This window comes from Marmota marmota, unplaced genomic scaffold, assembly GCF_001458135.2.
Source record: "Marmota marmota marmota unplaced genomic scaffold, marMar, whole genome shotgun sequence".
NCBI classification, from domain to species: domain Eukaryota; kingdom Metazoa; phylum Chordata; class Mammalia; order Rodentia; family Sciuridae; genus Marmota; species Marmota marmota.
Window position 1 is genome coordinate 40,527,734 of NW_026000037.1, and position 23,166 is coordinate 40,550,899.

The following is a 23,166-nucleotide window of genomic DNA, read 5'->3' on the forward strand; positions in this document are numbered from 1 at the left end:
GACCTACTTCACCCTTCTTACAACACTGCACTCTGCACTAGCAATAATTTAATAATTAGAGCTATCAGAATAGTAAAAAATCTTTTAAAATAATAAATAATATTTTGCAAATATATAAATCTTGAAAATGAAGACATTCAAGCAGTGTTCATATGCTATGAATGCCAGCTTGACCTTAATACAACTATATATATATATATATATATATAAAGACTTACGCAGTACCTCTCTTCTGAGTGTCTCTGAACACCTCTGTTCAGGAGTAAACATATGAAACTTAGAAACTTATTAAAAATAAACCTCAAAGGAGACTCATGACAATTATTTCATTCCTTATCACTGGAATTAGTTCTCTGCTGTGGCCATTGGCACAGTTTTATAAGCATAAGGACCAGCTCTCACCACTGAGAACAGCCTGGCTCTGACCCTGCAGAAACAGCTAAAGGCAGGGAGAAATTCTACTCCCAGAGTCTTCCTTTCCTTAAGAACTATGGTTATTCAGAGAGATGAGGCATCTGCTGGCATTGGCATGTGACCACTATGGTGATCTGTCCCGGTGAGCGCAGTGAAGCAAAAGATCTGGACACCACCAAGGACAGTGCCTTCTGTTCCAGGCACAGGAGGATTGTGATCTCCCCATGGCCTAGGAATGGGTCATGGGTCCCCCATCCATGGCCAACTGGTCCACCAGTCAAAGGCTAGTCCCCTTCTATACTCAGGACTCAGTCAGCATATGAATCTACTCCCTTCTGCATCTCAAAATCCCTAAAATGAGAAACAAGGGCCCTCATTATATCCATAGTAATCCTGATGTCAACTTCCAGAATTTCACTAATTCAATATTTTTTCTCAAAAGACCCCCAAAACTTCTAACTAAAGAAGAAAACATGTACAGAAATGTACACAGATCATATATGCACAGCTCAATGAGTTTTCACAAATTTTACATACCGTGCAACCAGGAACCAATCAAAATTGAGTTTGTTAGGGTGGTTTTTTTTTTTTCTGTAGTTGTAGATGGAGAGCATGTCTTTATTTTATTTGTTCATTTTTTTATGCAGTGCTAAGGATCAAACCCAGTGTCTCAAACATGCTAGGCAAGTGCTCTGCCATTGAGGTACAGCCCAGCCCTCAAAATAGAATTTTTAATAGAAACACACAGGGTCTGTTTAGCCTCACTAAAATTGGCAAGGCTGACCTCCAAGCAAGTACTTTCTGTGGCCTTCCTATACCTTGCAAAACAAGTTCAGCTGTCAACACCTTTTGGCTTTCCCACCCCTGCCCAGTCAATGTCTTTTAATAAGGAGGCTGTGAACAGAACTGTAAAGCCTCAGGTTGCCAATCCCCACCCTCACCAACCCTCCCACTGTTTTATGTGGTGGGAATCATAATGTAATGGCATTTGAAAAGATCCTAAGAATTATTCTGATCTGGTCATGCCAAGAGAGCACATGGTCTGTTATATAATTTAAAAAAAAAAATTTAATATCTTCTCATTATCTGAAAATACTTTTTTTGTGTTTAAAAGTAGTCATGGAAGTCTTCTGTCTTACTCCATTTTCTGCTACTTTAGCGGAATACCACAAACAGGGTAATTTATAAAGAAATTTATTTGGGTTGGGATTTTAGAGGCTGGGAAGTCCAAGAGCATGAGACGGGCATCTGTTCAGTGTCTGGCGAGGGCCTTCCTGCTGCATCACATCATGGTGGAAGACATCACATGGCAAGAGAGCACCAGCTTGCTAGCTCAGGTCTCTCCTCCTCTTCTTTTAATTCCAAAGCTATCGTCAGGACTCTGACCTCATTACCTCATCTAATCTTAATTACCTCTCAGACGCATCACTCCGAACACATTAACATATGAGTTTGAGGATGAAGTTTCCAACACAGGAACATTGGGTGTGGGGGACACATTCAAACCACAGCACTCTCTCAGCTTTGCTTCTTAAGCTTTTTCTAAAATCTAACTTTTGAATCTTCTATTTCTTCCTATTGCTAGACTGTGTTAAAGTACCCAGGTATTCATTAAAAAAAAAAAAAAAAGATCAGGAATTAAAATCCAGGTAACTATTTGTAGTGTGACTATGTCCACATATGAAAGTCAACACATATCTCCAATGGAAAATGACCAAGAGCAGTTCCTTCATAGCTTCGCTAACATCTTCAGAGGTGTGTTGTAGGGATGTTTTTAAAGGGCATGCTTTCATCCATGGATGTGAATATACACTCAGACAACACATTAATTGGACAAAACCAACATTACTTTTCCTTTCCAAATCACCCTCCACCCTACCCCACTCTGCTCATGTGCTGTGTGGCTGACCTATACGCTCAGCTCTTTAGCTTCTGGTTGGGTTTGGCCATTGGATGCCCTTGCAGAGATCAGAATAAAGGAGGAGAGTGAGAGTAAGGTATTTGTCCCCTAGCTTCCTCCCTGGTAATGCCCCCAGGCTAGCTCTATCCTTCTATAGAGAAAGCTGCAACTTTTTCAAGGTAACTTTTTAAGCAGAACTCAGTCCTCCTGGGTTCCTGTAAATATGACTTTTCTTAGTTCTTCTGGGTCTAGGTGTGTTAACAACTTTACAGTTACCAGCCCTAGGGTAGTATATGGTTCTCGTTGTTTCCTTACATCACTGACACCTTTTTATCTTATTAAACCCGCTGAAATTATCCTAATTTGAGCAGGTTATCTATTGTTTGTTTGTTTTTTGTGTGTGTGTTTTTGTAGGAAACTTGACTGATAGAGGAACACCTCTTGCCTCAGAACTTAGAGTTCCCTATACATTTAACAAATATGGATGTCCATTTTGACCTTTAAAAATATGTTCCTGAATCATGCAAATATGTTTTTGAATTGGAGTTCATGGTGATGAATCAAAAATGAGAAAGGGAATAAAAATGGAACTTGGATTCTCTTGGCTAAGACCAAATGTAGCATTAACTTGTAACTATCATCAAGATCTGCCTACAAATCACAAGAACACTTTCCCTAAAACAAGAACATTTCCCTAAAACACAAACCCCTTTCTGACATTCTCTAGCACTGAGATTTTATGTTCATTTAAGTTTTAGGAATGTATTTTCATTTTAATCCATTAATGACTCAGGGCTTCAGTCCATATAATAAAGCAATATTTTTAAAAAGACTTGAAAGAAAGTGAGAAGTGCTGTGTGTGGTGGTATATGCCTGTAATTCCAGTGACTCAGGAGCTAAGGCAGGAGAATTGCAAATTTGAGGCCAGATTCAGCAATTTAGCAAGGCCCTAAGCAACACAGTAAGACCCTGCATCAAAATAAAAATAAAACTGGGAATGTAACTCAGTAGTAGAGCACCCCTGAGGTTCAATCCCTAGTATAAGAAAAAAAGAAAAAGAAAGAAGGAAAGAAAGAAAGAAATCAGGAAGCAAATCCAGTCTCCAAGTTGCTAAAGGTCTGACCATTTAGGTCAGAGAGCAATCTGTTCTGTTTTGAGATCCTCCCAACTCCCAACTGCTTTGTAAACTGTCAAGCACCAAATAACATAATTATACCATGCTTCAGAGGGTTAACATAATTTTTTATATTACGAACCCTTGGATTATGGCATCATACAAAAGAACATTGCTTCAGAAAGAGATGTGAGAGGCATTCCAGGTCCAGTTCTTCCACAATTCGTTTGGGTCATTCTGAACAAGTCACCTAATCTCTCCAGCATTCAGTTTTGTTTTATTTTTCATCTATGAAATGAAGTGGGGTGGATGTAACTTCTCAAGATTTGTGGTTTGTTTGTTTTGTTTTAAACCAAATTATTATAACAAAGAATTAAAAAATTCCTCCTACAGAATCAGGAAGTCATAGCCTCCTTGATTGTTTTCCACAATCAAAAAACTTCTTGTAAAAGTTTTACATTTCAGGATAAAAATTTCAAGCTAGCTTAATTTTTTTTGTCAATTAAAAAAAATGTTTATTTTGCTGGATGGGATGGCACATGCCTGTAATCTCAGATACTCTGGAGGCTGATAGAGGAGGATCACAAGTTGGCAGCCAGCCTCAGCAATTTGGTGAGACCCCGTCTCAAAATAAAATAAAAGGGCTGGGAGGTAGCTCTATGATAGAGCATTTGCCTAGCAAGCAGAAAGTCCTGGATTCAATCCCTAGAATGATGCAATAAAAAGAAAAAATAATATTTTAATATAAAAATGTTTCATAATACTCATCAATATATGAATCTTAAAAATGTGCTAATCCCTTTATCCAGCAATTCTTTTTTTGAGATGAGGTCTCACTTTGTTGCCCAGGTTGGTCTCAAATTCTTGGGCATAAATGATCTTCCTGACTCAGCCTCCTAAGTAGCTGAAACTATAGACGTGTGCCCCTGTACCTGGCTTTATCCAGGAATTTCTACTTTCAGAATTATTTTAGAAAAATGCCCCATGTGTATACAAAAATTCATGTAAGAAATGTTAACTATTGGCTTTTTCTGCCAGACTGAAAAATGAGAAATACTGTAAATCTCTCTCAGTAGGTGACATTCACTCTAGTAAGTCCACACTGTAAAAATGGTATGTCACTCAAGTTGCTGTAAGCAATCAATTAATATGAAAAAACATTCATGGTACATTTTTAGGTGAGGAAGAAAAGTTAGGAAATAATATTTATAATGATCTTATTTGTGTTTTTAAAAATATAATTATGACACAATGTGTGTTTTTAAGTATATTTTGCTAAATCCTCGAGTTTATCAAAGCATTAGAAAAGATCTAAATTGAATTGAATTGAATTGAATTCAATTCAATTCAATTGTTGAAAATTGCCACTGGTGGGGAAAGGAGCAGTTGAGGTGTCATCATAGAAGACTAATTTTCCCCCTATGCAGTTTTGTACTCTTTAATTTTTTCCCTCAAATATTTCACTGAATTTAATATGCTAACTATTTTAAGATTTAACATTAGATCATGTACCACTAAAGGAGAGAAAAACTGCTAGTAAAACTATGAGACACCATTAGTTTCAAAATACATTTCCATGGTAGCTATGTTAAATGTAAAACAGAAGTGTATGTGTGGATCAATAAAATACAGTATACTCTTTAGAAATTTTACAGTATAGGGAAAAAACTACCATTGGCACTCTAGGAACATGCATTACATTTTATGTACCCAATTTTTGACATTTGACCTAATGATGACATTTGACCATCAAGTGGTCCTTTTTGTTTAGAATCTAATGTACATCTAGTCTTCTTTGATCTGTGTGGTTAATTCATTACTTCACTCTGCAGTATCTCAGTACTTTGCAAAGGGCCCTATGTATCACGATAACCAAAATGTTCTGCATTTTCCTACCTTATCAACTTTACCTTGATCCCATCCTTATATTCTAAGCATTAGCAACATGATCAAGTGTGAGATGACTGAAATGACGGATGAGTTCTAAATTCTGTCACTCGGATCAATAGAGCCATTGAATCAAATAAATACCAAGACATTAATCCCTGTGATATTTTTCAAAATTGACCCTATCAAGCTACCAATAGCAGCTCTTTGGAAATAAACTAGGGAACTCATTTATTTACTCACTTACCATTTCAGCATGATATTCACCATATTTTTCTAGCTTGATCTTAATATTTCCCTCTAGCTCACGCTTTCTTTACACAATATTTAAGGGGATATTTCAAAGACTGAGTTCAAGTTAAGATTGCCTCTTTGTCCTTCATCTTTGTGTCCTTTCCACCTTATTGTAGATGAAAAAATTTTTAAAAAGGTACCATTACTCCTTTTAAAATGATTGCATGATTGTTTTAAAATAATGAATATTTCTTATTATAATCCTTAGGTTTTCCATTTGGTTTATTATTGGTTTAAAACAGCCCAAGGATAACAAAGATGAGTAGAGGACAATTTTTAAAGCAAGAAAACAAAGAACAAGAGATATTCTTGATGTCAAGGCATCACAATGATCAGAAAACATTTAAAACATTTTTCTGTCAACATCTCTTTAATGTACATCTCAGACACCTTAGCCTGAAGGAAAGAAAATTTAGAGCAGAAATGCTTTTCGTGATCATCGGAAAAAAGTTAGGAGAAACTTCTCAGAAAGCTTTTGCCTTTGGATTTTTTCTTAGAGATGAGACTCATATTTCCAGCTCAAATCGCTGTGGGTTGGAGGTACATTGTGAGTAATGGCAGAAAAACAAGCAATAGACAAAGGTTTTTTGTTTTGTTTTGTTTTTGCTTCTAGAGTTAAAAAACTTTCGTAAAACAGTTCCCTCTTCACTCTCAAAGAAGTGCACCACACACATGTGTTTCTCTCAAGGATTCTGAAAAGGCCAAACATCCAGACTTAAGGTCCAGACGCTGATACCTTGGTTAGTATGTACAAAATAACACAGTCATTGATCATATCAGAAAGTAAATGGCATATGGTGGCATTTGTATCCCAATGGAAGAAGTTGCTCACCAGAAAATGGAATCAAATTTTGGATGTGAAAAAACCTTAGACATTTTCTAATCAACCTTTTTCACTTTGTAGGAAGGAAAAATGAGCATTAAAGAGACTAAGCGACTTGCCCAAGGTCACTGATAATAAGTAGCAAAGACCAAAACCTCCAACTCCTAGTGTTCTTTCAATCATCTCTCCTGACCGCTTTTCCAAAACAAGATACAATGAACTAATCATAAGGGTTCAGGAGATAAATACACACTTTTATCTGTCAATAGGTATAATAAGATTTTTGGAAATCTCTGTCAAAACAACCATGTGAAAATAAACCAAAGTTCTGTATGGGAATATAAGACCCTGTAAAGAAAGGGTCTTGTTTAGTTCCAAAAAAATAAAGGCATAATTATTATATGTATAATATAATATTTTTCTATATTTTAAGGGTTCACACATATTAACTAACTTAATATCCAAAACCACACAAGATGTAGATTGCATCATTACTGGCATTTTGCAAATGAGGAAACTAAGGCACAGAGAGTTTAAGAAATGTCCTTAGGGCCACAGGTAAGAAGGAGAAAGTCAGGACCCAGGCCTTGACAATTTGGCATTGAGTCTCCACTGTTAATCACAACACCATTACACTACATTATTGTTTCATGATACAAAGTATGAACGTGCACTTGACATTTTCTTGGCTGACAGACATGCTCACTAGAAGATAAAATTTTTAAAGTCCTATGAAGATTTAAAAAGATTGAGAAACACTTCTAACTACAACCTTATCATTCACCAAAATTTCAGCAAAGTTTCTGGTAGAGTAATAACACCAAAAGTCACAATCTTTTTCCTAGATGATGCTCAAGCTAAAAAGAAAAAAGAGATTAAGACATAATTGGAATAAAAAGGATACAATCAGAAAACTGTTGTTCATAAACTACGCAATCAAGTCACAAAATCAATAAGTGGCAGTTACCAATATTCATATTGGGGTATATCCTCATCTCAATTCCATTGAATACAAAGGCTAAAAGCAAATCCAAAATATTCTGTTTTAAATGTTAAGGCTCTTCAATATTTCTGATAACAGATTAAAAAAACAATATTCAGGAAGTGCTTGTAGTGTCTCATCATTTAAGAAAGGAAAATATTTATAACTAAAACATTTATGTTATAAAAATATATAAATGTAGAGCAAGAACAAGTATCTATTTAGATCTCAAAAATTATCTCATGTGCTATCTGGGCTACCTTCTTTTGACAAACCAATAAGTGTTGTAAAAATAGCAACACAGTTTTATCTTGGACTCATATTCTTCAAAGTCTTAAAAGTTCAAAGTCCAAGGCATAAAAATCTACAACTCCCAATCTGTTGTCATCATTTTATATTAACTGTAAACTCCTTCAGTGTGCCCACTCAGCTCTGGCCTCCTAGTGCCCTGTCCTCCACACGAGACCCAGGCATTCACTCCACGTATCCTTTCAGGGTGGAAGATGAGAGCTGCTGTCTTCACAGCCCCATGCCTGAACGCACCTAAATCAGCCCAATTTAGAGCAGAATACAGAGCCCACATCTGAAGAGATTCCTTGAACAATTCTAACTGAATTTCGTGGGTATGCAAGCTCATGACTTGATGATTATCTGAAAGGACAAGTGAGAGAGAGAAGAGAGTGAAAAATGAAAACCAATGCAGTTATGTCCTCTAGTCCCCTGCAGGTGGCTTTGTTTATCTATATAAGGGATATTAAAGGGAGATGGTAAACAGAATGACAAGAACTGTCCACACAGAAATAAGGTCCAAGTTGAACTTGGCGGCAAGGGAAAAGCTAAGGTGACGGAAATCCTCCTCACCATCTCCCTAAAAGAATGGTTTTGTGCAGTTACTACGACTTTCCCATAAAGCATCCTGTGCCTCGGAACAATGTAATGTTCATGGAGGACGTACAGACGGAATCTTGGGACCATATTCTAAAATCCTGGACTGACTTTTGTAATCCAAGAACTCCACAGGAAGAGGATATACAGAAGTACCCAGGGAAGGGTGAGGATTGGTCCTCATACTTCCCTATGTCACTCGGAAGTGGAAAATTAAGAAGATAGCACAAAGATGGATGACCCTGGAGTGCCAAACTCATGGTTTCTGGTCAGATTTAAGGAGTTTCTCCCCTTAGTTCCATGACAATTCCATGTGGAAAACATTTTAATATATATTTTAGAGAACCATCATTTCTAAGAATTGATTGAAGAAAAAATTCTGTTCATCATTTACTTCACAGACCCTAGCTAAACACCAAAATAGCTTAGTGGAATAAAACAAATTGACTTTCTCAGTCAAATTCCTTACACAAACCATGAGTGGCATTTGGTTTACTTCTCTAGTTAGTGATGCCCATAAACAGGCTTTGTATTCTTTTACGGACCAGTCCTCACTCCCTATATGTAGGCCGTGAAGACTTTCAGACTCCAGAAGGGATGCTCTGATCCACCAAACCAAAAACATTTCTTGTCTTGTTTCCAAAAGGAATCCAATCCTTAATATCCCTACAGTGTTTTTCTGAAGGCCGTTGAATACATCAATCCTTCCGTTTGAAGTTTATTCTCCTCCCTAACAAGCACAAGGACATGTCTTCATATTTAAAATAACTTTATTATATCTTTGAAAATAGCAAGCCTTCATTCTCTTGTGGATACGTTGCCTTTCAACCCTCTTGGGTTTCCTTCTTCACATCAAAGGCAGTTAATTTTCCCTCTCCAAAAGCTCTACAGTAGAAATCTCCAGCTTAGCATTAACCATCAGTTAGCAAAATATGAAGCATGTCTACAGATGAACATGTATAATGTTCCAAGTATACAGTGTACATGCATGTGTGGGTGCACAGACATTTAAACAAACACACATAGTAACACAGTTTATAGAAAATGAATAGTTTAAATAATTAAAATGTAGTTATCCATATTATAGTATACAGGTACACAAAAATTTAAATATGTGCTTTTATACATGCATTCAGATATTACATTCATGTTAAAATCTGTAAAATCTACCTTCACTTTTAACTTTTACATCTGTAAGATTTCTGACAGTATTATGGCTCCTTCCTATGGTTGAAAACATTTAAGGAATATATTTTCCTCTATAGTAAATGCCCTGAAATATGATATGATCATCCTTTTCAATGAAATAGATCAGGTCTTTCCTTCTAAATACTTTAGTATTTAAACATTTGGAAGGGAAGCAATTGTGTCAGAGAAATCAACCGCTAATAAAACCCTGGCTTCTCTTTACAAGTAAGAATCTCTTTCCTTCAAGTTGCTCAAAATCCCAGAAGAGCCATGTAGGAGCTTTAAATTTTGCAATGCGTCGCCTCCCAGGCCAATCCTAGAGTATTATGCTCACTATTTTATCATGTAAGAACAACATTTAACAGAATAGGATGCAACAGCAGTAGCCGGTTGTGAACAAACTATTTACATATTGTGCACTAAGTCTGAAAGCAATAGTTAACAGTAAACAGAGACTATTTCTGGGTGGTGGGTTTCAGGTAACTCTTCTGCTTCTCTGCTTCTCCCATGTATCTCTATAAAACATCCCTCCTGTTATTTGTAAAATAAACCTATTGAATAAAAAAAAAGAAATCTATTCCTAGAATGATTCCACAAACATAGAAATACACAATGAATCCATTTATAAAACATGTACACCGAGGAACAGGTCTACCGGAATCCACTGTGAATCAGACAAAAATAGTGTCCATTGGTGGCTTAGTCAGTCAGTGAAAAACCTTTTGGCCTCCAGGGCCTGTATTAAGACACATTGGGGACAGTAAAGATAGAACAGGGCAACACTTATGCAAAAGTCAAGAAAAATAATCTGTGCACAACCCATCAGAACTGCCTGGTCTCAGTATGGACTCATCTGGACCACACACTCCTTATCCATATAAAGGTAACAGAAGATGTGCCACTCTGCATGGAATCTGTTCCCAGGGAAAACCTTGCTGTGGGACACTGAATGATCTTTTATATTACCTTATAATTCTGAATGATGCCAATTCTTAGCTACCCTAGTGGAAATGAGAGCAGAAATTACCAGACTTGCCCAAAAAAGGCTCCACAGGACTAAGAAATCTAAAATGCCACACTCAAGTGTGTTCCAGCATTTTTCCAGTTCCTCTCTTTGTATAGACAGTGTATGAAATACAGAAGTTAAAGGCTAACATTTAGGGGATTAGGAGTGCAACATCTACCTGCAGACCAGACTCTTAAGGAAAACCTCACATCACAGACCGAATCTCTCTCCTACTGTGGGAATAGGGGGCGCTAACAGTGTATAATAATGCTTTATTCTTACTTAGCATAAAATCTCAGTCCCTAGGTGAGATTATCTTATTACAGGCTTACTGTGTGGACACATGAATATAATCACTTATCACATGCTAACCCTCACACACCCCACCATGATATTTCCAACAGCACAGAGTTGGTAGGATGTATGTGGACGACTTCCCAAACCCCCTCCCAAAGGAAGTGCCATACTCAGCTCTTAGTGCCTCTATATTCTCGGGCTGCAGGTGGCCATCTGAAAGAAGCCTCTCCACACCTATCTACCAGACCTGCGCCGAGTGATTTGCTTCAATCTGGACAAACCCCACACTTACAGCCATAAATGCATTGGCACTGAGAAAGGCTGTTGAGGATGTGGCACTCCAGGTGTGGCTTTATCTGTTACTTCACCGGTTCAGCTATTTAGGCCTAGTCTTCTCCATTGGCTTGAAGCTCTGTTCACACCATCTTGGGTAACACATCACATTATTCTTCCTTATAAAAACAAATAAACTCAAATGAGCATTCAGAGTCAGTTCACCCCTCCGAACATCTCTGTCTTCCCCTCTTGATTTATGAGACATGGTTTCGATCCCACCCCAGAAAGCTTCCCGTATAAACCAAGTCTCTCAACTGAGGGTTGGCCAAATGCTTTCCTCCACTCCTCAGGCTGCCCACTTTCCTCACCTCTGAAGATGTGCACAGCCCCAGGATCTCAGCCTGCTGGCCACCACTGAGTCACCAGGAGCACAGCACTGCAGTACCTAGCACTACCCACATCAACTACCACCGCGACTCAAGTCACTGCAATCTGCACTTCCCACCCTACGGGAAAATTCAGCTGCCCTATGAAGCTGGACCAAAAAGAAAAGCAAATGTTTTCATACTTATAATGGCTCCCCTCTGAACCAGTGCGTCTGAAATTTATACAGTTCTAGAGAACAAGGAGCTGGATACATTAGTTCCTAGCCGACTCTCTGCTCATAACAGCTGTTCACACAGGCATTTCTGAAATAAGTCCAATCCACTTCAGTGCGATACACTGTCCAAGTTTAAAATCCATGGTCAAAAATAAAACTTACAATTCAATAAGGCATCACGTTTCATAACTGAGTGTGGAGACAGGGTGTAAGAAATAATCAGGCCTCCTGCATAACCCAGTCAGGGAAGCTGGTTAACTGAACTCCGATAGTTGCTTTTGCCATTCCCCCACCCCACCTGCAAGTGTGGACCTTCTTGATTTCAGCCACCAATGTTTCAGACTACAGTCCCTTGAAATAAACTGACAGTCTGATCATTTACAAGAACATTGGACAACATGCAGACAGACTTTGCGGAAACAGAGTTAGAGTTAGAGCTAACACAGACAGGAAGGAAAAATGGAATGCCTTATCAGAACTAGGATTTCTGTCTTCCATGGGTTGCACACCTCATTTGAAACATACGTCTGCATTGACGTATACCATAGGTTTTTGTTGTTGTTGTGTTATAATCTGTTTATTGGGTGGTTTAGTCAGAGAATCTTATATAACACATTCTGGTTTTGAATGTAGCAACATGCATGGCATTGCACTCATATAAAATTCAGACCATCCACAGAATGTCCCATTAACCACCCAGAGTCAATCTACCTTGCAAGGTTTCTATGTAACTGATAAAAACAGGTACTACCACCACCAGCAATAGTAAGAAGAAAAAAGATTCAGCAATCAGCTTTACCCTATATTCAAAAGCTAGCATCTCATGGTATAGTTTTAGGGAACTCAGAAAACCATTTCATCCTGATTTTAATATTACATGAGCCTGACCTATGAGGAGAAAACAGTCCAGTTTATTAAGCCCAAACACACGTGAGCCGACTTCAGTCTTCCAGGGTAGAGTATGGAAACACTGCCTACTGCCTCTGCACTAGGGTGCTGTGTGACTACAACCCTTGCATCTGATTTCCTTAACAAAGAAGCAGTAGATCTGCACTGCTTGTTTGGCCAGAAAGAACATAATAATACAGCTACAGCTTAGTAACTTCCATTCATGCTAGCTCAACAAACAATGTGTATTATATAATGAATGAGTCTTTTCTATGAACCCTGCTATTGGAAAACACAGGCACTTTCTGCATAGTTTAAAGCAGTCTACGAGGAACAGTTACCCCTTGCGAGATCAAACGTGGACCAGGTAACAGAAATACGAACAGCCCACACTCTTAGATGCCTTTGCTATCACTCTAATTTCCTTTTTGCTTGACAGTACATAATTTTAGTTAACTGCAAACTGCACAGAGAACATTTACAAAGCAGCCAGCAAGCACCCGAATGATGTTGGCTTTCAGCTCCATATTCCCTGCGTTGCCTAAGAAATGGGGGGCGGGGGGGGGAGTGGGAGGGAGGAAGAGGAGGGGAGAGGGAATCAGCTATCTATGAAATACTTACAGCCTCCGAGTCTTCAATTCCATGCAGGTACAAATTGTCATACATGGAGGTCTGATAATCCAGAGCACCTCTCTTAAGGCAAAAACAAAACTGCTGCAGAAACCACAGCTAGAGCTAAAAGAGAAAAAGGCCTGTTTGGAAGAGCTGCGCCTGCCTTATCAATTCCTGTGGATTTGCCAGGCAAGATGCTATTCATTCACATCACACAGGGTGAGGTTATCCCCAGAGGCAGTCCAGACCTGGCATTTTTATCTGCCTTCCCAATACAGAGCATAAAAAGCAAAACCCTTCCTTAACCACAGACTGGTGACTGAGCTAGGAAAACGGCCTCTGATTGGCTCGGCTCCCCTGCTCAGTCAGCTGAAGAGCGTCCTGGAGAGTGGAGGGTGACTCGGAGCATCCTACCCAGCAAAGAGCTGCTTCCTGTTTCGCCTGTATCGTTAGTTCTACAATAAACAACTTATCCATATCCAAAAGGCTGCTTGGAATGTTTAGAAAGGCAGACTACTGAATACTCTAAACACGACCACTCATCTTCTTGATTTCACAATTGGAGGGCAGAGGGCAACGGAGTGATTTTATTTTGGGAGAATACTGTGTAAAGACGGGCAAACAGTTAATAATCTCTGTCCAACATCTGAATTTAACAGATGTGATTGAAGTCAAAAGTGCCATAGGTCATACAGAATTTTTTTTTAAAAAATTTAGTGAAGAAAAAATGAATAGGGTAAACAGATGGTAAGATTTCTTGTGGGAATTTCTATAGTAAAAGTTTTCAATATTCTCACTGAAGTCTCTCTGCCTCCCTGGCAAGAAAATACTTCTGTGTTACAGCTAGCAAAGTTTTAAAAGGAAACCCCAAATCTCTCAACTTTTAGATGCAAAATTGTTGAATGTCTCTTGAATTTGTTTAGCAACCTTTAGATAACAGCCAAAGTTTTTGCTTAAATCCTTCATTCACTTTCCCATACATAAATCTTTAATAGCCCTAAAGTAACATTGATCTTTTCTCCCAACTATAACAAAAAAAGTCCTACTCCCACGCCCTGCTCCTACCACACCATAACTCAGGTTGACTGAAGCCAGGTCCCATGTTGGGGTCACATGATACGAAGCTTCCCTAGATACTTATAGCTTTCTGGTCAACCAATAACAACCTCAGAACTCACTCTAAAAAAGTAGCTAAATTTGGAGGAAAAAAAAATAAGAAGTTGGTGAGGGGCAAAAAACATAATCTGAAGAAGCTGCATGAATTACTGGGGTAAGAAATGACCTAGAAACTCAGAGCCTCTGAGTCCAATATGGGCTTCTTCATTAACCAGTCACATGACTCTGGACCAGTCACCATCTCAATGGGCTTTCCTTCACCTGCAAAACTGGGGTAAGAAATAACTCAAAGAACTTTGCAAATCTAAAGTGCAACATAAACACTTGTCAATGACAACCCTGCTTTGTCAGCTGAAGGCATTGGCTGCAGTTCATGGGAGCTCAGCACAGGAGAGACTGGCTGGCCCTAGACCTAGGAAATGAGGCCGGTCCTTCTAGCCAGTGGCTCTAAAAAGTGTAAGCCTTAGAGGAATCAACCTGAGACACAAAAAGCAAAACAAGACCTACCAACACTGAGAAAAGCACATTCTTCCAGGTCTGAGCTGACCTGCTAATATCTTTCAACCACAGCTGCACACCTTGAAAACAATATCGAGTCACTTTCAAATATAAAAGATGGTGGGGGGGAATCAGCTCTGCTCCAGAATCCCAAAATGATAGAGTTCACTCACAATGTCATCTTTAATGCTGTGCTTGCACAGAGGGAGGACTGCGGAACAGGGTGAGTGAAATCAACAGGCGCTACCTGTTGACAACTGTGTGTGTTAGAACAAAACCCTGCCCAGGTGAAATTTTAGCTTCTCTTGCCCCCATACAGAGAGAGGGCTGGGTCAAAGGATTTGTGAGCTCAAATTCATATATCAGATTCTGTTGTTTTAATTAACTCTCTAATTACAGACGTACAAAGTTTTAGCCAGAATCTATAGATACTTGAGATTAGAAGGTCTTTTATTCTCCTTAAATTCTCCAGATCATTTCTTTACTTTACCACTTCAATTGAGAGTATAGATATTTCCTAATTATTTTAAAATGGGAATCAATTAAAGAGAGATGAAAGAGGCAGTCCTCTGTTGTCATTCACCAAGATGAGAGAAATTGTACCTGCTGGGAAAATTGTGCATGGCTCAACTCCTTTCCAGCATTTGGCTGCCTTGGAGGGCTCCCTGGTTAATGTAAGGGTAGAAAGGAAGTTCTTAAAGAGTAGGGGCCTGTCTTAGGATATACTAATACACACAGACAGTGAGTCTGATTCAGGGTAGGATGCTAGCAGGGAGGTACCAGATCAAACACAGCAGCTGAGGTTACCCCTTGCAAACCTACACCCAGTTCCTCAAGAACAAGAACTGATGTGTAGCAGGAGCAATCTGTCTCTGACCACTTCCCAGGAACACAGAAAAATGCTGGGCTCAGAAACACAAACTATTAGGGAACCAGAGAAGTCACCTCATCCAGCCCTTTTCATACCCAGAAAGAGTCAGCTCAGTGGTGGAGTACTTGTCTAGCGTGCATGAGACCCTGGGTTCCAATTCCAGGGGTGGAAAAACAATGTAGAAGGAATTAAAAAAAAAAAGCCATATCTTTTATACAACTTGAATGTTCCTTCCCCACTCCTTTCTTGCTATAGCTTTCAAGATAAGGGAGGAGGGAGAGAGGGCATATTCCCCAGAGGAATTTGGTGGTATATAGAAAGGTGACCCTGTTCCTTCCCATTCCTTTCATTCCCAAAACTGTCTAATCAAAAATCATTTGGTCGCACTTGCAGACAGCTAAAAATTAAACAACATATTGAGAAGTCTGCCACTAAGGTCTGGATCTATACAGAGTGAGCATCACACCTACAGATCACCTTAAGGTTTTAACCCAATGCTCAGGCTCATGCTAGAGCCCAGAGGAATCCCAGTGAGTAACAGTTCTGGATCTCCCCAAAGGAACTCGGAGGAGTTCCCAGAGAAGTAAACTCAGAACTCTGGAAGGATCTCAGAACTGGCCACCTCTGTCCCAAGATTCTCTGCACTGAGACACAACTGAGAACTACTGAGAGGTTACTGAGAGCCTCCTATTTCAGATCACCTCAAATCCTCAGGTTTTGGTGCAAAGGCCCCATGATTCCAACAGGTTCAAGTTCCAAGGGCCAAATTTCAAAGGAATCACACTCCACCGCAGCAAGAGATAGAAAAGCAACCAAGGAACTGGCACACTCTTGGTTTTGACTGTAAGACTTCAGTTGAGTGAGGGGTCGAGAGGAGGAGGAAGAAAGCACTCCATCCCCTGATCTTCTCCTATCTAGACCAAACAAGTCTGAAAACCCTGCGGCTCACCTTGTGTCGGTGTTTCCGTCACCAGGTAGCCTCGAACACTACATAACCTCAAGGAGACTGCCTCCAACTCTGAGGTCACTCTCTTGACTATGTTTCTGACCCATTTCCTTTCAAGTCATCTCTCATTACGATCCATGATTCAGTCAAAAGACGCTGTAAAAAGTCATTGCCTGTATGATTCTGTCTATAATGCCCACACAATTCTTGTCAGGAGATTATCCTTGCAATTTGACAAATGTCTCAGCTGACCTCAGTTCAATGGAGGAACGGCGTGGCTCTCAACAATTCAGGAAAGCTTTATTTGGTATTGCAAGGCAACATTACTTTCAGTTAGTCCTTGTTGGCTTCAAACTTAGAAATAAGGAGTTCATTTTCCTCACCTTGCTCTGGGCTATGCGGTACAGCAAACCACAGTGGACTCAACAACAAAATACAAAGCTCAAGTATTTCTCTTTTCTGTTTGTTTGGAAAGGGAAAAGAAGAGGGACAGAAAAGTCGAGAATGAGATGATCACCTGTGAATTGTAGAGATCAAGACAAAAGGTGCAGATTTAAAAATGAAAAGGAATTTTGCTAACCAATTTTCTACCCAGATTTCTCTGGATTTTCCTTCTTCTAAGCCAGTATAGTTATGTATTCTATAGCAGGACTCTGAAAATCAAGGAAAGAAGAGGCAAAGGGAAACAATGTTTGGATTTTGCAAAGGCTAGCCTTCCTGTTGGCTGTATGGGCTAGAACAGCCCAAGGCCTTTGTCAAGTCAGTCTTGGGAATTATTTTCTCTTTGTTTAAATTTTACTAAGGGACCACAGTGTGCAAAATGATTTGCTTCTCTTCTGCTCTGCAAGTACTAGACTACACCTTTGCCTCTAGAAATGTGTGAGGCACTGCAAGTGTTAATAGCATTCCCTTGTTTCCTCCCGGATGACCCTCAGACAGGTAGTAGCAACAGGGCTGGGCAGACAAGGGAATGAAAATGAAATAAAGCAAAACCTGTAGACAATAGATTCCGCTATTAGTTCTCTGTTATAGTCCTCTGAGTTTGAATTTAGACCTCACTGTCTGGTTAGGCATGTCTTTGTGCCCCTCTGGGCTTCACATGTAACATGGAAAGAATCATAATTCCAAAATTAATGAGCTAACAGATGAAAGACACAGAGGAAGTAGCAGGGAAGAACTGTTCTATTTGTTAAAGAAAGTAATACGGAGCCAGGGCTGCCTATGATGCCCAGCTCCGGGGACCCGTGCGCACTTTGTTCTATGGAAATGGTACTCTCGGTGTGTAGCAGGAATACTCTGGGGCAGGGTGATGAAGAGCAGGACCACTTCTCAGCTGTGTGAACCTCAGCAAACAACTTTGCCCTTCTGTATCTCCACTTCCTCATTTACAGAATGATTATACCAAAATTCTTGCACAGATTAAGTAGAGATATTAAAAAAAAAATGCCCCAAAGATGTCTGATGGTGTGGTTCTTATTAGGTTCTCCTCCTAGGCTCTGGCCTGAACTCCTGGTACCCTTTGATTCTGGGGCAGGATGATACCCAGCACTTGCCCCTGATGCCAGCCTGGTCCTCTTGTACCTGCCTGGGTCCCTAGTTTCAGCCATCAGAGCTGAGTCCAGCACCCTGCCTCCTGCTGCCCTACTTAACTTCATGCCAGCTCCTTCCGGCTGCCTCCCAGCTTCATCTGGCCAGGCCGACTGCTCCTTATGCTAATGCTGGCATGCCTGCCCAGGCCTCCTCTGTCTCGGGACAACACCCTCCCCACAGCTCTCTGCATCTTTCTACCCTGCCTTGATGCTGAATCTCACACTGGCCTCTGCCATCATCTGGCCTCCGGCCTCCATCGCCCCCTCTAAGCACCCCTAGACTGCCCTATCCTGTCACAAGCCACAGCCCAGAAAACCGTCCTCATGAAAATCCTGTGACAAATGCTACTAATGGATGATACCAAGGAACTAAGCTGAGAGTGAAAAAGGCAGAGACAGAGAGACGGGAATAAAAGGGCAGAGACAGACAACCTTAGAGACACTCAGAGGAAGACTGAGTATGTGGACTAACTCCGCTCCTCCCTGCCATTCTCAATAGCTTCAGGAGAAAATAATACTTCATAATTCATAAAGGAGTGAGTGTAGGTAAGGTTAAAAAAAAATTGCCAGAAAATGACAGATCTCTCCCTGTGATTGACGTATTACTCAGAATCTCCTGCTCTCTGAAATTTCTGTTAAAAAAAATAATAATAATACAAAAGCCAGTCTTTTGGCAAAAACATTCCAGAAAGCCACAGTTTTCATGCATGCCACACAACTTTATTTCCAAAATAAACCTAGGAGACGAGGCCAGCTGGTTTCCTCCCTGTTGCCCACATATCGTTTAAGCTCATGTCATCGATACTAATTTAACAATTAACTCTCAGTCAGTCGTTGACTGCTCCACAAAGCCACCATGCAGATGGGGGACAATGGGACCAGCAAGACATGGCTGCATCCCCTGGAAGCAGACAGGAGGATGGGATGGCAGCAACAATGGAGATCCTGAAAGACAGGGATTGAACCAAGGAGATGGTTGCCACCAAAGCTCTCACATTTGAAAGCTGGGGAGTAATTTGATTCCTTTATCTGCAAAGCTTCAGCAGGAGTGGGAGGCAGGGAAAGGGGGAAGGAAGGGAACAGCTCCACTCACAGTACAGGGCAAAAATGAATCAGCTGCCAACTTACTACTTGGCCTTGGGCAAACCACCTCCCGCAAAGGTAGGACTCCTTCAGTCCCTGCCATTCCAAGTTTGCTCTAAAGAGTAAATGGTCTTGTTTGTTTGTTTTAAATATAAAATTTGTAAAATTTTTCTTTTCTATTTTGTTACTACTGTTAGAACAAAAATCAAGCTTTTCCCTTTCAGGAGAAGTTTTTCTTTTTGATTTGATGACACCATTAATAACAAGCCTCCAGAAGTGCTTCTTGAGTACCCAATGTCTCCACTAAACAGATATCACATGTGCTGACTCCTATTCAAAATCTCTCAATGGCTCCCCATTGCTCTTAGGTTAAAGACCCAAATCCTTGATGTGGCCTACAGGGCCCCAACATGGCTCTTCTTGCACCCTTATTTTGCTTGTCTCTCCCCTCTACAGACAACCTGGCCTTCTGGAACACATCACTGTCCCCCACCCCTGGGCTCTGTCTATTGTGAGCCCTTTGCCTAGACCCCTAACTCCCCACCAGCCCCCACGTGCACACATTAGAGATTGATGGATTCCTGCCTGTTACTTGAATGTGAGTCCTATGGGAAGAGAGACCAGGTAGCTTTTCACCACCATTACAATCCCTCTGCCTGGCAGAGTGCCTTGCACATGGATGGCTTTCCATAAATATATCAATAATTCATGATGGCCTTGAACTCCTTGGCTACGTCTGCACTTTGGCTGCCAAAACAGTGCAGTGACTAACAGAAAAGCTCGCAAAGTGAAATGTGGGTATTTTATGGAGCTAAGAAAACCTAGAACATGAGCATCCCTAGAGGGGCCTCACCAAATTGTTTCCATGCCCTGATTGGAAGATATAGATCCTGTTCAAATTCAAATTCTTACAAATTATATAATCTAGGTATGAGGTGGAGATATTATTTTAGTAACATCCTTATTTCAAAGAAAACACAGTTTACAAGGTGTCAATGGAAAACTTTTCGGTTGTTTGGTTTTGGTAATGGAGACAGGATGCCACAATCTTCCACATCTTTACACTTGGCATATGCTGCCCCCTCTGTCTAGAAGGCCACTACCTCCACTCTGCCACCCCTAACCATGACTTTTGCTATCTGGTGGTCTCATTTAAGACCTTCTTTAAGACCTTCCCTCAGACATTAGGTAGACCTTGTATCCAGCCATAGCACTCCGTTCTCCTGAACTACTTCTGCAGGGCTAACCACTCTAGAGTAATGCATCCGGGAGATCTGGTTCATTCACAACAAGATAAACAGCTCAGAAGCAAGAACCAGGTCTTATTCGGCTTTCTATCCATATGCTTCATCCATAGAAGATCCTCAATAAATACCGGTTGCCAAGAACTGAACAACAAATATGAATAGTCACATTTGAGCTCTGATGTTCTTTCCTCCTCCATAATCCAGGCAGCCTCATTTAGAAGATGTTTGAGATCTTAAAGCAAGTCAACAGAGAAAGAAATAAGCTGGGGATCTGTAAAGTCGATTTTAGAGCTGCTGGGGATTTAGAAAACAAGAAAACAAACCACAGAAATGGAAAGGAATGAACTCTGGTCTGAGTTGGACTCATGTCCATTGGTAGGGGCTCTTCTTGGGTAGAATCTATGGGCAGAGAGGATATTGGTGGAGGATGGGTTGATGGTAGTCTTAGGGACTGGGATATTTCCCCACCAAAACTTGGAGGAATACCTAACTCCCTTAGGAAAAGAATGTCATTACCACACAAACCTCAGAGGCAGAAATTATGTCTGACTCATCTTGTAAATATATCCTTCTCTGATCCAGTGCCTATTGCAATAACTGAAAAACAGTAGCAGTTCAAAAAGCCAAGATAACCTCCATGATGGAAGATAACATTAAGGGGACCCTGTGTCAGCAAGAAAACAAAAATTGCAAACTCCAAAATCCTGAGATTAGAGTAGCAACACTCATTCTAGATTCTTCCTGACAGTGGAACCCTGTGAGATCAGTAGAGAATGGTGGTTTTGGTATACACTGCAAAGCATTGACTTCTCCTATACTGTATGTGGAAAAGATGATAAAAAGCCCTAGTACCCCTTCTCCCTTTCTTCCACTTAACAATAAGCCCAGTTTGCTCTCCAGTATTAGCAAAGCATATGACTCTTCAATAAAAAACCACACTTCACAGCATCTCTTACCACTAAATGTGACATTCCTGCCAACAGAACAAGTGAAAAGTATCGTGTCCTAATTACCCTTAACATCCTTACTACATATTTTCTTCCCTATTTTCCTTTAGGCATGGTGCAAATGAACTAGCTTCCATCATATGATGAGGACCTTACACAGAGGATAAAGGATAAAGAAAGCTCTGCATTAATAAGTGATAAAGAAAGACATTTCCATTTTATTAGAGTAAATTTATTTGGGGATCTTTTGTTGAAGCAGCTCAACCTAACTAATACCAACTGCAGAAGTAACTAAAATATTGAGGTCATTAGAACAGGAATAAAGACAGCCAGAGAAATATGTCCAGAAGGCAAGAGCTGGACTCAGAAAGGGGCATCTCACTAGGTTAGTTTATGTCATTTCTTGTACTACTTCTTTCACAAAATGCTGTCAAGTCTAAGATGGTGGTCAATGAATCCCTACTAAAACATCATATTGCTATGTACATATTTAGCCTATTATTTTCTGAAACTAAAGACTAGGGGAGGAGAGGCTTGTAAGCTGCATGCATAAATACACTGCCAACTTTACACTGCTTTTTCAAAGCCCAAGTGAGGTTTAAAATTTAAGTAGACCAAAGAGAAAAATATTCACCACCTTTTAGCAAAAGCTCATAAGGATTTCCTCAGGAAGATTTGGATTTTCTTTTTTTTTGTGTGTGTGTGTGTTAATTAGCTTTATTTTGGTGGCTATTTCACAATGTATTCATATATCAAAACATTATACTCCATAAGCATGTATAATTCCTATTTGTCAATTATATATCAGTAGACCTTTTATGAAAGCAGCAGAGCATAGATTTACTGAAAGGGAAAGAGATGTAACACTCCATAAAACAGAATGTAGTGTGCTGAGATATATCAGGAAAAAATAAAACCATACTATTGCTTCTAAAAATATGACTACCCATCAATACAATCTACCACTTCTTTGTAGTTCTTTTTGCTTATAAGATCTATTCCAGAGATTCACAGTTCTGTTATTGTGATTCCACTTTACTTTCCACTTTACTTAAGTTGTCCATTTCTCTTTGCAGTTATGTCATGAACTTTATGAAGATTAAACTCATTTGGAGGTTATTTTTTTCAGTTTAAGAATGGCTTTTTTTCCCCTCTATCTGGCCTTTCTGGCATACACTTTAACTAATGTCATTTTTCAATGATTTTGGCATTTCTTACTGTCAATATTCTAACACTGCTAATTTATTTTTCCTGTTGAGTTGGTTTGACTGCTATATCCAGGATAATATGAAATGATGGTGATGAGAGCTAAAAGTATCTTAATTTGCATTTTATTGTTTTTTGTTAAAATGAAGAGTGGTACGGCATTTTAAAGTGCCTTCTTAGAAGTTAGGTACATGACGACCCAACTTTATCTTTGTACATATTAATGTGGTCAACTACATTATGGTATTTTATTTTTTTTTAAATTTTTTTTTATTGGTTGTTCAAAACATTATAAAGCTCTTGACATATCATATTTCATACATTAGATTCAAGTTGGTTATGAACTCCCAATTTTACCCCAAATACAGATTGCAGAATCACATCGATTACACACTCACATTTTTACATAATGGCATATTAGTGACTGATGTATTCTGCTACCTTTCCTTTCCCCTATTATCCCCCCTCCCCTCCCCTCCCATCATCCCTCTCTACC

At 39.7% G+C, this 23,166-nt stretch overlaps 1 protein-coding gene across 4 annotated transcripts in view; it reads right to left on the minus strand.

The window, feature by feature from the left end:
- The window catches only part of Cacnb4 (calcium voltage-gated channel auxiliary subunit beta 4), a 261,511-nt gene that overhangs the window by 118,256 nt on the left and 120,089 nt on the right, over nt 1–23,166 (minus strand). Inside the window, exons 1-2 of one of the 4 annotated variants that reach the window (XM_015479179.2) lie at nt 13,177–14,554; nt 11,083–11,242 (exon numbers count right to left, since the gene is read on the minus strand). The exons of 2 other annotated variants lie outside the window; for them this stretch is intronic. In XM_015479179.2, the coding sequence (XP_015334665.1) occupies nt 11,083–11,088 (6 nt within the window). In that variant the 5' untranslated portion in view covers nt 11,089–11,242; nt 13,177–14,554. Of the gene's footprint in view, nt 1–11,082; nt 11,243–13,176; nt 14,557–23,166 lie in introns of those variants that run through there. One more of the 4 variants, XM_015479178.2, reaches the window with a different exon arrangement.